The sequence below is a fragment of the Trachemys scripta genome, chromosome 11, assembly GCF_013100865.1.
Source record: "Trachemys scripta elegans isolate TJP31775 chromosome 11, CAS_Tse_1.0, whole genome shotgun sequence".
Lineage (NCBI taxonomy): Eukaryota > Metazoa > Chordata > Testudines > Emydidae > Trachemys > Trachemys scripta.
Genome location: NC_048308.1, coordinates 59,017,265 through 59,030,741, shown reverse-complemented (window position 1 = coordinate 59,030,741; position 13,477 = coordinate 59,017,265). Strand labels below are relative to the sequence as shown.

The window sequence follows — 13,477 nt, the reverse complement described above, 5'->3', positions numbered from 1 at the left end:
AAGAACATTTTTCTCCGACACCCAAAAAGCCACAAAATCGAGAAAGCAGGCTATGATAGTTTAAAAACAAAAAATAAACCTCAGCCTGGTTCAAAAGGGAAGCAAAAAAAACAGCAATATAAACAGAACAAAAACAACCCCATTTATAATAAATGGAAAAAAGGGGCACTGATAACAATAAATAGAAGTCAGATGCTAGGAATTGTGGAAAATTAATAAGGGACGCAAAAGGACACAAGCAGAAATATATGGCCAGAAGAGACCGCACAGTCTATATGCATCCGAAGAAGTGGGCTGTAGTCCACGAAAGCTTATGCTCTAATAAATTTGTTAGTCTCTAAGGTGCCACAAGTACTCCTGTTCTTCTTTTTACAGTAAGAAAGAGGGTTTTGTGTTTTTTTAAAAACATCACAAATAAAAAAAACCTTAACAATGATATTGTCCCATTACTAGATGGAAATGGTAGAATTGTCAGTAATAATAACAAAAAGACAGAAATGTTAAATAAATATTTCTGTTCTGTACTTAGGAAAAAGCCAGATGATATATTCCTATCATACACTTTCCATTCCAACAATAACTACACAGAATGTTAAACAGCAGCTAAAGTTACACATCTTTAAATCAGTAGTTTTAAAAGAGCTGACCAAAGAACTCTCTTGAGCGTTAACTGCTTATGTTTAGTAAGACTTGGAACACCATGGATGTTCTAGAAAAAGATAACATTTTACCAATATTTAAAAAGAGTAAATAGGATGACCTGAGTAACTATATATATATATATATATATATATATATATAAAAAATAGAATGGCTGATGCGGGACTTGATTAATAAAGAATTAATGTTTTTATAATGCCAACTAACATGGGTTTATGGAAAATATATCTTGTCAAACTAAGTTAGCATCATTTTTTGATGAGAGAATAGGTTTGGTTGATAAATACACTTAGACTTCGGTAAGGCATTTGGCTTGGTAGCATGACATTTTGATTAAAAAACTAGAATTCTAAAAAAAAATAACATGGCACATATTAAATGGATTAAAAACTAGCATACTGATAGCGAAATATAATTGTAAATAGGGAATCATCATTAAAGGGTGTGTTTCCAGTAAGGTCCTGCAGAGATTGGTTCTGGTCTCTAAGCTATTTAATATTTTTATCAATGCTCTGGAAGAAAACAAAATCACTACTGATAAAGTTTGCAGATGACACAGAGATTGTGGAAGTGGTAAATAATTAAGGTGATAGATCTGGATTGCTTAGCAAGGTGAGTGCAGGCAAATTTCAATATAGCCAAATATAAGGTCATACCATCTAGGAACAAAGAATGGAGCCCATACTTACAGGATGTGGGACTCTATCCTGCGAAGCAGTGACTCTGAAAAGGACTTAGGGAGTCATGACATATAAACCGAGGAATATCAAGTAGGAATAGGGAGGCAATATCTCTTTATTGGGCACCAGTGCAACCCCTATGGGAACACTCTGTCCTGTTCTGGTATCCACATTTCAAAAAGAATATTCAATCGGAAGAAATTCAGAGAAAAGTCAAAACACTGATGAAGGGACTGTAAAACATGCCTTACAGTGATAGACTCAAGCTTATCAAAGAGAAAATTAAGCATCTACATGGGGAGAATAAAGAATTATTCAGTTAAACAAACAAAAGTATAACAAGAGCCAATGGCTGGGAGATGGAGCTAGACAAATTCAGACCTGAAATAAGGTGCTGATTGTAACAGTGAGAGCAATTAAACATTGAAACCATTTATCAAAGGTTGTAGAAGATTCTCTATCACTGGAAATTTTAAAATCAAGACTGGATGTTTTTATAAAAGATGTGCTCTAACTACTGGACATGATGCAGGCATTCATAACAGGAACTCCTCTGGCCTGTGTTACATATCATGAACCACATATCAGGTCAGACCAAATGATCATAATGGTCCTTTCTGGCTTCAAAATCCATGAATTACAGGGATGTGTCTGAAAGCTCCACTCCAATTAATCTGTGGGGCTCCACCGCACATTCTCAAATTTAATTGCTGCATCCCATGTACTTACTCTACTTTATTCTTTTAAACTATCCCCCTTGCACACTCTACACAGCTTCTTCTTCACTTCAGATTATGTGGCCTCTGGCTCTTCTAACTACAAAGCCATGGAAATTTTGTATTTGTTTTTCCTGTTCTGCTCATTTTTTCCTAAGTGCAGAATGCAACAACATCACCTTATATGAACTTCCTCCCCCAACGATGTCACACCAGCATGTAAAAACAAAACAGGGCAGGAAAAACGTGGCAAGAGTCCCCGGTGACATATTCAGAATATTGTGTTTATCTTTTACTAAAGTATCAATAACTAAACTGTTTAAACACTCAGATGGCCCCGTGTCACTAGTTCAGTTAAAAGTTAAGGTACCAATACAGAGAACATGGAGTTGTTACAGTACATCACTGCTGATTGTTGAACCTTTACCTTTCTTAAGGTCTATCTTTATTCTCTTTGCATTTTTCTTGTTGCCGAAGCCCATCAGAGGAGACAGTGATGGCGAAGATGGTTTCTTACCCAACCTTGGGAGATTGGGGCTCTTAGCGTGTTGTAGTGTTGCCTGCAGATCTGTCTCCAGGCTGTTCATTCCAGAGAGATCTACTGTTTTCACAGTTGGTTTCGTAAGAACAGGAGGTGAAACCTTTGTTTTTGGAACTCCTTCATCATTATCGAGCAAACAAAGGGGAGCAATGACAGACTTTTCATATTGTTCACGATTATATGGAGGAACCACTTCCAAGAAGACACTTGGAGATTTCATTGCCTGACGGAAGATATCCTGAGCCCTTTAAAGAAAAGCATGAAAACAGATTAATCAAAACCAGAAAATCTGTGTGTTATGGGGTTTGGGGTGCAATGCAGACCAGTAAGACCTGCCAGCAAGCTTGAGTGCCTTACAATGCTTTGCTGCTGCAGCTTCCATGCTGGGCCACTCACAGCCAGCCTACCAGCATGCAAGTCACACCATGGTTCAGCAGCTCTGACTTTAGCTGCCTGTCTGCCGCCCCACATCGACTTCTACCAGCCTCAGTTACTACTTGCAGGGTGACCCCCATACACCCTCAGTCCCAAATTTTCCAAAACCATGTGTTCTGCAATGTCCAGCCCTCTCCAGGACAGTTTAGAGAAACAATAAGGTACATCACAACTTAGTAACTTAACTGGGGTAAATACACCCTTCCCTACAAACATAGAACTGAGCTGGTTTATAGGGAAAATGAACCAAGTTTATTAACAATTAGACATAGGTTAAGTGATACCAATTTAAAGGAATAAAGCTAGACAGGGCTACATACAAACAAAAGTGAAAACATGAACATAAAAGTCTAAAACTTAATCTAGCAAGTTATATGTTTTGTTCTAGATGGTTTCCCTCATCAGTCTTCCTCCTTTCCAACCATGGTTGACTTTCCCTCAGTCAGGACCTTCCACAGAAGACAAAGCTCTGGCTTCCCTTGTCTTCCTAAGTGTCAACTATATTCAGTTTCCAGAGACTTCAACCCCTCCATGGTTGAAGAACCCATATTTCTCATCTTGCAAGAGCTCTGGCCTCTGGTCTCCGTCTAGTGAGGGATGACAAAGACGGCTTCTATTTTTGCTTACGTCTTCTAAAGTTCAATGCCTTTGTTTCAAGGGGCATGATGAACTCATGTTGTTTTTCCCTTCCTTTGGATTTCCCATTCCCCTGTACATTAATGGGGTTTCCACTATTTTCATTCCACCATGCTTAATATACATAGGAGACAGGTAAATAGCTGCTTTCTCTCCTGTCTGAGAGGGAACCTGTTTCTCCCTTTTTGGCCACAGACTTTAAAGCATAATATCATTAAGTATCCATATTTCCTCATATAGTGTTGATCCATACATTTGCCTTTAACCATCCTCAGGTTGCCCCTCTGTAACCTCAATACCTATGTGGGCCTAGGACCAGGCCCTGCAGCCTGGGGAGTTGCTGGCCTATGGCTTCCCAGCCCCCAAGGCCTTTCCCCAGCCCTGTCTCACTCTAGGTCCCTGGTGAGTTCCCTGCAGCCAGGTCTGTCTCTCTCTCTCTCTCCTGTCAGAGGGAGACTCCTCAGCTCTGGCTAACCTGGCCTTCTTATAAGGCTGAGTGGCTCAGTTTGGGGCATGGCTCCAGCTGTAGCCACTTCCCCAATCAGCCGGGGTTTTGCCCCTTTCCACAGCCCAGCCCTCTGCAGGACTTTTCCAACCCCTTCAGGGCTGGAGCGGGCATTCACCCTGCTACAGGAATATATTGCATTTGTCCTTATTGAATTTCATCCTATTTATTTCAAACCATTTCTCCAGTTTGTCCATTCCATTTTGAATTTTAATCTTATCCTCCAAAGCACTTGCAACTCCTCCCAGCTTGGTATTGTCCTCTATGCCATTATCTAAATAATTGATGAAGATATTGAATAGAACCAGACCCAGAAGTGATCCCTGTGGAACCCCACTTGATACACCCTTCCAGCTCAACTGTGAACCACTGATAACTACCCTCTGGGAATGGTTTTCCAATCAGTTATGCATCCACCTTATAGTAGCTCCATCTAGGTTGTATTTCCCTAGTTTGTTTATCAGATGGTCATGTCAGAGGGTATCAAAAGCCTTACAAAAGTCAAGATATACCACATCTACTGCTTCCCCCCATCCCCGAGGCTTGTTATTCTGTCAAAGAAAGCTATTAGGTTGGTTTGACACGATTTGTTCTTGACAAATCCGTGCTGTTACTTATTATCTTCTATGTTTCTGCAAACTGATTGCTTAATTATTTCTCTATTATCTTTCCCGGTACTGAACTTAAACTGACTGGTCTGTAATTTCCTGGGTTGTTCTCACTCCCCTTTTTATAGATTGGCACTACATTTGCCCTTTTCCAGTCCTCTGGAATCTGACCCATCTTCCATGACTTTTAGAAGATAATCACTAATGGTTCAGATATCTCCTCAGTCAGCTCCTTGAATATTCTAGCATATATTTCATCAGGCACTGGTGACTTGAAAACATCTAAATTGTCTAAGTAATTTTTAACTTGTTCTTTCTTTATTTTAGTCTATAATACTACCTCATTTTCATTGGCATTCATTAATGTCCAATTGCTACTAAACTTTTTGGTGAAAACTGACCAAAAAAAAAATTTAAACACTTCTGTCATTTCCACGTTTTTTGTTATTGTTTCCACCCCCCCGCTACCCACTTCACTGAGTAATGGGCGTACCCTGTTCTTGGTCTTCCCTCTTGCTGCTAATGTATTTGTAGAATGTTTTCTTTTTACCTTTTATGTCTCTAGTCAGTTTAATCTCATTTTCTGCCTTGGCCTTTTTAATTCTGTCCCTACATACTTGTGTTGCACAGTTTAAACACACTTTAATTCCAGAGTATAGTCAAAACTCTTAATACACACCATGTGCATACATCACACAAGAATATTAATGATCGGGGCCCGAGCTGAGCTGAAGTGGCCGGGCCGGGGCGGGCTGGAGCCACTCGGGCGGAACCGGGGCCAGCGCCCCAGGGCCCGAGCCAAGCCAGGCCAGAGCCGCTCGGCTGGGGGGGCCGGACTGGGCCGCGCCCCCTCTCCTCCCCCTGCCCCGCACCAGCTTACCTGCTACCTGCCTGTTTCAGGCTTTCCGCGAACATTTGATTTGCGGGAAGCAGGGGAGGGGGAGGAGCAGGGGGGCGGAGTGTGCAGGGGAGGGGGAAGAGTAGGGGGTGGGGACTTTGGGGAAGGGGCGGAGCTGGGGTGGGGAAGGGGCGGAGTTGGGACAGGGCTGGGGGTGGAGTTGGGGCGGGGCCAGGGCCCCATGGAGTGTCCTCTTTTTGTTTTTTTTTTAAATATGGTAATCCTAGTTGAAAGGGATCTCTGGAACAAACTCTCTCTAGATTAATCTGAGCAGAAGAGTTTAAAAGTGCCCCAACTCTATTATACACACAAGATAAAGCTCAAAAATGCTTTAACTACAGTAGTGAAAGAACTATGCTCCTCAGTCCATATTCTCCACAGACATTAGAGTTGTAGGTTATGCCTGCTTCTGTACCATATACTGTTTATTTCAAAACAAACTTCTTTCTCATCCCTAAACCACCAGCTAATAGATATTTAAGAATGTAAAATCCTCACTTAATTTATCTCAGACCACTCCCCATTCTCATATCATTGCAAGCAGCCACGTGACAATACACTATATGGTGGCTTAAAAGCTCATTTTTAGGACATGCACATTTTAAACATATCAGAGAGATAGAAATAGGAGATCTCTCACAAACTAAAAATAATGGTGAGAACACCAGTAAATGTGTAGGAAACCTAGAAGCAGTACCTGAGGGGGAAATAATTGCCAGGACTTTTTTTTTTTTTTTTTTTAAAGAAAAATGTAATGGGCAGTGAAAGTCAAATTCTTTGAGCCCCCAAATGCATACTTAAAGAAATAAAAGGCAAAGACTCAACCAAAAGAGGTGCTAAGATCTCCAGAACACAGCAGAATATAATTGAATTTATTAACACAAAATGAAAAAGGAGACTCACAGTAGAGAGATATAAAACCATTATGAACATGAAACTACAACAAATTGCCTTCTAGTGAGGAAAAGCAACCTTTCAGAGCAGTATTCAAAAACTTCCATCTAAAATAGACAAACTGAAAAAGAACATGTAATCACTACAGTCTTTGCTAACCATTAAAGGACCCTTTGCAATCAGCAGGAGAAACCATGACCTTACCACTAATACAGTCAAACTGATTGCTCTTTCTGTATCAGTAGCCAATGCAACAAGTGACTATAAACCCCTGTCATTTGACAGAGGCATCAAACTTTTGTACCTCTGATTCATTTCAGGTGATGGGGCCAGGAAGTAAAAACTATTATGTTACTCTTGTAGGTTACATGGTGTCAGAAGAAAATTAAATCTTTGGCAAAAACTGAGCAAGTGAAGTCTCCTTAATCTCTCAGTTTAAAAGGGAAACTGATAGAGAACTGGCAGTTACTGTAGTGCTTCCAAGTATTCCAGAAAGCTAGCAGCATTGCAGAGAAATCAGAGGGTGAAATTCTCCACATTGCTACAGGCCAGAGGCATTCAAAATCTATAGTGTGTTCCAGAGGAGGCAGGAAGGGGACTGCAAACTTCTACTCAGTCATTCAAAATTTCAAAAAATCATTTGATCAATGCAAAAAATCATTTGAGAAAGATGTAACAAAAATGATTAGGGGTCTGGAGCACTTGACTTATGAGGAGAGGCTGAGGGAACTGGGATTGTTTAGTCTCCAGAAGAGAAGAATTTGATAGCAGCCTTCAACTACCTGAAGGGGGGTTCCAAAGAGGATAGAGCTCGGCTGTTCTCAGTGGTGGCAGATGACCAGAACAAGGAGCAATGGTCTCAAGTTGCAGTGGGGGAGGTCCAGGTTGGATATTAGGAAACACCATTTCACTAGGAGGGTGGTGAAGCACTGGAATGCGTTACCTAGGGAGGTGGTGGAGTCTCCTTCCTTGGAGGTTTTTAAGGCCCAGCTTGACAAAGCCCTGGCTGGGATGATTTAGTTGGGAATTGGTCCTACTTTGAGCAGGGGGTTGGACTAGATGACCTCTTGAGGTCCCTTCCAACCCTGATATTCTATGATTCTATGACGAGTAAAAAAAGTAAGTGGGGGTGAAGGGATTGACTTATATTTAAAAGTTATGCAAACTAAATCTGCACAGTATTGTTTGGCTAAACAATTACTAGTAGATGATAATGTAAAGCCAATACCTTTCTGAAGTGTAAACACAAAGGAGGGAGAGGATTTATTTAGGATGTTCCAAAGGCATGCAATAAGGAGTAATGAAATACAAAAGCACTGATGTAAGGAAAAATTTCCTAATGCTGAATAGTATCTCATCAGAAGTAGTGTTCCATTGTTTGAATTCTTTAAAACTGGAGTGGACAAAACAATTTAGAATACATTGTAGAAAGTTCTGCTTCACTGGCAGGTGAAGGTTTTTCCAATATTATAATTTCTATAATTTGAGTCTATGATGGGAACTATATATTACTGCATTTGGAAGTTTCATGAAAGAGAATTATGATGCTTTAGTTATATACATATTTTATGGTATTTTACTTGCAACATGCTACATTAATCACCTCAATAAGTACAGCATTATATAAAATTCTGGTGGTTAACAGAATCAATTAAGTAATTAAGTAGCACTCACTGTGCAAAGGTTTTATCTACAAGGTCCACATTGTTAATTTTCACAATACACTCATTTTCATGGAAAAGACCATCACGCCTAGACCTGCTGTTCTCCTCAATACCACGAATAAAGAGTCCTAGAATCCTGAAAAGCAATAATAAAGCTGATGATTATTCTGTATTAGATTTGTATACAAGACATTTATAATAATTACAAATAGATATTGGTCTCTACTAAGGAAGGAACAAAGTTCTTCTTGTGGTCTACTAATCACACCATATTAAGTCTTTAGTTTAAAGGAGAGATTTCCAAAATTTATTTTCCATTAATGAACCAGGACTCCAAAAAGAATATGAAACCAGCCAGTATAATTTTAGTCTGCTGACACTGTTGGTAACCCTTCCTAACACTTCAGAAAGTGTTAACCGCATTAATCAGGGGTTGGAGAAAGGGAGGGGGAAACCAGCCCCATCCTTCCAGACAAAATGTTAGGATAGAATTTATGCAGGATAGATACATGTTAACAAATACGATGGAATCAATTACAAGGAAAAGGTTAAAGTTAAGTGCAAAACAGTGGTTCTAATTATACTAGATCAAAATACAGAGGCATTGCTACAAGGAATTGGAAGCCTGTTTCTGCTGAGGAAAGGATGACGTGCACAAGGAACAATCTCTTTCTAGTCAAATCCGAAGAAACCGAGAAATTAGGCTAATCTTGCCTGTATTGAGGCCTAGGGTTTCTTGAACCACTGCAAACCACAGTGATCCAGGTGGAGGGGCAGTGTGAATTTGTTATTAACATTTTGAAAAGCCCTTGCAAGGAGATCTGCGTTGTATTCCTATGGACTTCCTATACATCGTTTCTCAAGTCAATTAAATCCCCACTGACTCACAGTTTCCTCATTTCCATGACAAATGAGATCAATATTAATTTCCTACCTCACAGGTGTATTGTGAAGTTTACTACATTAATATTTGTAAAGTGCTTTCAGAAGCTCAAACAGAAAGTGTTGTTGTACAAGTGCAAAGTAAATTACATAAAGAAGAGTCAGATTTCTGCCTTAGAAAGGATGATGTCCTTCTCATAGCATGCTAAGCACTATGCTAAGCACTAAATCTGCAAATGGGAATGATTTCAGGTAAAAAACTGTACTTGCTTGAGACTGGATTAAAAACCTGGGGTGTCACCGAGACATTCCATGTAATTGAAGACTGTGTGTACACAGAGCCCTTATAATCTCATTTTTATGCATTAACCTACACATGCCATAACATAGATGACATTTAGGATATGTCTACACTGCAACGTAAACTCAGGGTTCGAACTCAGGCTCAAGCCTACCTTTGACCTCCATCTACACACAAAATCGTGCTAATCCAGGGCCTGGACCCAGGGTCATAGGACCCCACAGGGGTGGTGGGTCCAAACCTGAGTCAAGTCAGTCCCTGGGTCCAAGTCCTATTGCTCTGCAGTATATATGCAGTCTTAGTAGACTTGTGTACTGGGAGATCCCTAAAAGGATCCCACAATCCTATGAAACAACTCTCTCTTCCTTTGGACAATCAAGTTTGGTGGACAGTCAAGTTTTTCCACGCTGCACCACAAACCAAGGGCTAGAACGGCCACATTTCGGGAGGGCGCTAGGAAGTCTGGGATATGGTTGGTTGGATCTGAGTCTGCGTATTGCAACATGAACGTCGGAGCCTCGAGTTAGGCCTGGGTTAGAAAATTCCGAATCTATGGTTGACAATCAATGTAGATGCTCAAGACCTGGGTTCTCTAACCCAGGACCTACTGACTTGAGATCCACTAACCCTAGGCTTACATTATAGTGTAGACATTGCCTTAGAGGCCCTTTTCATTGGTTTCACTCAGTAAAGCACCAATATGTAATTTTCAACTTCACAGTTCCTTTACACCAGTACTATTCATCTGATTAGTATTTAAATCTACTAAGTAACAGAACGGAAAAAGATATGAGTTTTGTTTATCTACAAAAAAATTTTTTTTTTTTTAAGTGTGTGTTTTCTACTAAGGTCTGGTCTATACTACCCGCCTGAATCGGCGGGTAGAAATCGACCTCTCGGGGATCGATTTATCGCGTCCCGTCGGGACGCGACAATCGATCCCCAAATCGGCGCTCTAACTCCACCAGCGGAGGTGGTAGTAAGCGCCGCCGACAAAAAGCGGCAGAAGTCGATTTTGCCGCCGTCCTCACAACGGGGTAAGTCGGCTGCGATATGTCGAATTCAGCTACGCTATTCACGTAGCTGAATTTGCGTATCTTAAATCGACTCCCCCCTGTAGTGTAGATGTACCCTAAGGAGCATTAGTAGACTGGAATTTTGCATTGTAATAAATTTGTCATGTAGAAGAACCCCTAATAACATTGTAGTGTAATAAAGAAAACTTTTTATTTTGGGGCAGGCAAAATTTGACAATTTCCATGAATACCAATAGAAACAGCCAATTAGCTGCGACCAAGGAGTTAAATATTACAATTTAATTTCAAATAATTACATTAAGATTCAATCTAGTAAAAATAAGGAAATTAAAGAAATTGAAAATTAAGTCTGTTGCTATGATCTTAACTAATCCCACTGTGCCCAGACTCAACAGCCACATAGAACTATAAGATCACTGACTGGCCTGATATTCCCCATATGTGCTGCATTATCTGGACACATGGGTTGAGTTAAATATGCTGTGACAGCCTAACCTCGTTACTTCATTAATTTTATTGTTTGAAGTCTCAACTTTAACATTACCTTAATGTGATTTTTAAATTTAATTTCCTTTCTTTTATGGTAAGTGCAAAGAAAATGAAACATTATTTCAACTAGTTATTGTTGCTCATTTGTATACTAAAGCCTAAGTGCCAAGCATTTTGCTTAAACTCATTCTGAAAAAAAACAAACAGAACAGGATTACAATGAAATGTTATTCCTAAATGTTATTCACTGAAGATGAATACCTGTTATTAGTGTAATATCAATACTATTCTTATTAGAAAATACCAGTTTTCTACAAACTGTTACAACAAAAATACCAGTCAAGGTGGATGGCCAACATGCTTGATAAAACCTGCCCTGTTATCAACAGAAATGGAAAACACTTCTGTTCTTTCTTGTGTTTTGATGAATTATGAAATGTATGCACTAGTCCCTGTTTGATTAAATAACAGGAACAAGTGGTTAAACCATTCTGGTATTTTACAAAAGGCACCAGTACAATTCTGCCAAGTGTCATTAGAATTTCTCAAGACAACTGGGTAAACACTCAGCCTGTCTGTCAAAAAATAGCTTGCTGTAAGCCATGCTCCACAGCATTTGTAAACAAGAATATTAACATGCACAGAAAGTAGGCCAAGGAGCTCTGCTGGTTATTCAGTGAATTCTTTTAAAGATGAACCCTAAGCAGTTAGAATTCAGCATCACAAGTATTGCAGTAATATTAAATTACTGATATTTTGCAATTTTATAGAATCATAGAATCATAGAATATCAGAGTTGGAAGGGACCTCAAGAGGTCATCTAGTCCAACCCCCTGCTCAAAGCAGGACCAATTCCCAGCTAAATCATCCCAGCCAGGGCTTTGTCAAGCCGGGCCTTAAAAACCTCCAAGGAAGGAGACTCCACCACCTCCCTAGGTAACGCATTCCAGTGTTTCACCACCCTCCTAGTGAAATAGTTTTTCCTGATATCCAACCTGGACCTCCCCCACTGCAACTTGAGACCATTGCTCCTTGTTCTGTCATCTGCCACCACTGAGAACAGCCGAGCTCCATCCTCTTTGGAACCCCCCCTTCAGGTAGTTGAAGGCTGCTATCAAATCCCCCCTCATTCTTCTCTTCTGGAGACTAAACAATCCCAGTTCTCTCAGCCTCTCCTCATAAGTCATGTGCTCCAGACCCCTAATCATTTTTGTTGCCCTCCGCTGGACTCTTTCCAATTTTTCCACATCCTTCTTGTAGTGTGGGGCCCAAAACTGGACACAGTATTCCAGATGAGGCCTCACCAATGTCGAATAAAGGGGAACGATCACGTTCCTCGATCTGCTGGCAATGCCCCTACTTATACAGCCCAAAATGCCGTTAGCCTTCTTGGCAACAAGAGCACACTGTTGACTCATATCCAGCTTCTCATCCACTGTGACCCCTAGGTCTTTTTCAGCAGAACTGCTACCTAGCCATTCGGTCCCTAGTCTGTAGCAGTGCATGGGATTCTTCCGTCCTAAGTGCAGGACTCTGCACTTGTCCTTGTTGAACCTCATCAGGTTTTTTTCTGCCCAATCCTCTAATTTGTCTAGGTCCCTCTGTATCCGATCCCTACCCTCTAGTGTATCTACCACACCTCCTAGTTTAGTGTCATCTGCAAACTTGCTGAGAGTGCAGTCCACACCATCCTCCAGATCATTAATAAAGATATTAAACAAAACCGGCCCCAGGACCGACCCTTGGGGCACTCCACTTGAAACCGGCTGCCAACTAGACATGGAGCCATTGATCACTACCCGTTGAGCCCGACGATCTAGCCAGCTTTCTATCCACCTTACAGTCCATTCATCCAGCCCATACTACTTTAACTTGGTGGCAAGAATACTGTGGGAGACCGTATCAAAAGCTTTGCTAAAGTCAAGAAATAACACATCCACTGCTTTCCCCTCATCCACAGAGCCAGTTATCTCATCATAGAAGGCAATTAGGTTAGTCAGGCACGACTTCCCCTTGGTGAATCCATGCTGACTGTAGCTGATCACTTTCCTCTCCTCTAAATGTTTCATAATTGATTCCTTGAGGACCTGCTCCATGATTTTTCCAGGGACTGAGGTGAGGCTGACTGGCCTGTAGTTCCACGGATCCTCCTTCTTCCCTTTTTTAAAGATGGGCACTACATTAGCCTTTTTCCAGTCATCTGGGACCTCCCCCGATCGCCATGAGTTTTCAAAAATAATGGCTAATGGCTCTGCAATCTCACCCGCCAACTCCTTTAGCACCCTCGGATGCAGCGCATCCGGCCCCATGGACTTGTGCACGTCCAGTTTTTCTAAATAGTCCTGAACCACTTCTTTCTCCACAGAGGGTTGGTCATCTTCTCCCCATGCTGTACTGCCCAGTGCAGCAATCTGGGAGCTGACCTTGTGCGTGAAGACAGAGGCAAAAAAATCATTGAGTACATTAGCTTTTTCCACATCCTCTGTCACTAGGTTGCCTCCCTCATTCAGTAAGGGGCCCACACTTTCCTT

General features: G+C 40.9%; 1 protein-coding gene across 2 annotated transcripts in view; it reads right to left on the bottom strand.

Moving 5' to 3' along the window:
* The window catches only part of PARD3B (par-3 family cell polarity regulator beta), a 647,317-nt gene that overhangs the window by 305,682 nt on the left and 328,158 nt on the right, over positions 1–13,477 (bottom strand). For both annotated transcript variants that reach the window (XM_034786262.1, XM_034786263.1), the window contains 2 exons: positions 8,248–8,373; positions 2,484–2,842 (listed from right to left, as the gene is read on the bottom strand). In XM_034786262.1, coding sequence (XP_034642153.1) covers positions 2,484–2,842; positions 8,248–8,373 — 485 coding nt within the window. The remainder of the gene's footprint in view (positions 1–2,483; positions 2,843–8,247; positions 8,374–13,477) is intronic.